At 47.8% G+C, this 2525-nt stretch overlaps 1 protein-coding gene across 1 annotated transcript in view; it reads left to right on the top strand.

Annotated features, from left to right (window-relative positions):
- Nucleotides 1-548: 548 nt before the first annotated feature.
- The window catches only part of LOC129841975 (dihydropyrimidinase-related protein 1-like), a gene marked incomplete at its 5' end in the record, with an annotated part of 6788 nt that continues 4811 nt past the window's right edge, over nt 549-2525 (top strand). Inside the window, one exon of the mRNA XM_055910340.1 lies at nt 549-743. Coding sequence (XP_055766315.1) covers nt 549-743 — 195 coding nt within the window. The remainder of the gene's footprint in view (nt 744-2525) is intronic.

The following is a 2525-nucleotide window of genomic DNA, read 5'->3' as shown; positions in this document are numbered from 1 at the left end:
TCTACTGTCTACCCTTTACCTCCCTGCCCTCCCTCTATCCATCCCTCCTCTTCTACTGTCTACCCTTTACCTCCCTGCCCTCCCTCTATCCATCCCTCCTCTTCTACTGTCTACCCTTTACCTCCCTGCCCTCCCTCTATCCATCCCTCCTCTTCTACTGTCTACCCTTTACCTCCCTGCCCTCCCTCTATCAATCCCTCCTCTTCTATTGTCTACCCTTTACCTCCCTGCCCTCCCTCTATCCATCCCTCCTCTTATACTGTCTACCCTTTACCTCCCTGCCCTCCCTCTATCATCCCTCCTCTTCTACTGTCTACCCTTTATCTCCCTGCCCCCCCTCTATCCATCCCTCCTCTTCTACTGTCTACCCTTTACCTCCCTGCCCCCCCGCTATCAATCCCTCCTCTTCTACTGTCTACCCTTTACCTCCCTGCCCTCCCTCTATCATCCCTCCTCTTCTACTGTCTACCCTTTACCTCCCTGCCCTCCCTCTATCCATCCCTCCTTTCCTCCTTTCCTCCCTCTCTACCTCCCCCCTCCTCCCTCCCCTCTACCCCCAGGCTGTGGAGTATAACATCTTTGAGGGGCTGGCGTGTCGGGGCTGTCCTGTCGTCGTGGTTACCCAGGGTAGGGTGGTCTATGAGGAGGGGGAGGGGCTCCGTGTCCAGCAGGGTTCAGGACGCTTCATTCCCCGCCAAGCCTTCCCAGACTACGTCTACCAACGCATCAGGACCAGGAACACGGTAACTACAGATCCCACAATGCAACACAAACCAGGAAGTGGCCCCACCCCCATCAGAAAACGTACAGAACTTGTTTTGGTATTAGCTACTAATTGGGCTAGTTCGACAGACAACTTTAAAGAGCAACTGCCACTGAAAACAAACTTCTCCCTTTGAAAACGGCCTATGTGGCATCGATATGAGTCAGAAATATTTATTCTACAGCCAAAATTGACTATAAAGTGTAAAATAGAACAATTCTGTTCATAAAGTTAGTCTCATTTTTCCCAGGGTTGTCCAACAGTTGTCCTTGGGTTGTCCAACAGTTGTCCTCGGGTTGTCCAACAGTTGTCCTTGAGTTGTCCAACAGTTGTCCCTGGGTTGTCCAACAGTTGTCCTTGGGTTGTCCAACAGTTGTCCTCGGGTTGTCCAACAGTTGTCCTCGGGTTGTCCAACAGTTGTCCTTGGGTTGTCCAACAGTTGTCCTCGAGTTGTCCAACAGTTGTCCTTGGGTTGTCCAACAGTTGTCCCTGGGTTGTCCAACAGTTGTCCTTGGGTTGTCCAACAGTTGTCCTCGGGTTGTCCAACAGTTGTCCTTGAGTTGTCCAACAGTTGTCCTTGGGTTGTCCAACAGTTGTCCTTGAGTTGTCCAACAGTTGTCCTTGGGTTGTCCAACAGTTGTCCAACAGTTGTCCTTGGGTTGTCCAACAGTTGTCCAACAGTTGTCCTTGGGTTGTCCAACAGTTGTCCAACAGTTGTCCTCGGTTGTCCAACAGTTGTCCTCGAGTTGTCCAACAGTTGTCCTCGGTTGTCCAACAGTTGTCCTTGGGGTGGCTTTATTTCAATCCTGTCCCCATGCCGACAGCTGACAGCATCTTGTCTAGTGAGCAGCACAGCTGACAGGGACCTGATCGTAATGCCCGTGGTAAACTTGGTTTGAATTTGGATATCCCTATGTGGCTAGTTAGGGACCATCAGTAAATTACACAATGTACATGGGACAATATGTTAAACTTCCAATAGCTCCAAATTTCAATGACAGAAAAACCCAATTCCAACTATAAATTGTAATAATTCTTATACAAATATTGAAAGCATTTAATGAGAAAACTAAAAGGTGTGCAACATGAAAATATCGTCTCATTTACATTGTGTAATTGATTAGTGGGTCAGAAGTTTACATACACTCAATTAGTATTTGGTAGCATTGCCTTACAATTGTTCAACTTGGGTCAAACGTTTCAGGTAGCTTTCCACGAGCTTCCCACAATAAGTTGGGTGAATTTTGGCCCATTCCTCCTGACAGAGCTGGTGTAACTGAGTCAGGTTTGTAAGCCTCCTTGCTCGCACACGCTTTTTCAGTTCTGCCCATAAACTTTCTATGGGATTGAGATCAGGGCTTTGTGATGGCCATTCCAATACCTTGACTTTGTTGGCCATTTTGACACAACTTTGGAAGTATGCTTGGTGTCATTGTCCATTTTTGGAATACCCTTTGCGATCAAGCTATAACTTGCTGATTGATGTGATCCCGTGTGGCTCAGTTGGTAGAGCATGGCGCTTGCAACGCCAGGGTTGTGGGTTCATTCCCCACGGGGGGACCAGGATGAATATGTATGAACTTTCCAATTTGTAAGTCGCTCTGGATAAGAGCGTCTGCTAAATGACTTAAATGTAAATGATTGACGGTCCCTAACTATCCCCAGAGATAGGATATCCAAAGTTAAACCAATTTTGCCACGGTCCAAACCAGCATGCTGAAGCTAATTAGGGAAGGAATTTGGCTAGCTTTTTCCCACATGC

This window comes from Salvelinus fontinalis, unplaced genomic scaffold (assembly GCF_029448725.1).
Source record: "Salvelinus fontinalis isolate EN_2023a unplaced genomic scaffold, ASM2944872v1 scaffold_0005, whole genome shotgun sequence".
In the NCBI taxonomy this organism is placed as follows: Eukaryota; Metazoa; Chordata; class Actinopteri; order Salmoniformes; family Salmonidae; genus Salvelinus; species Salvelinus fontinalis.
This window is presented reverse-complemented; position numbering and strand designations above follow the sequence as displayed.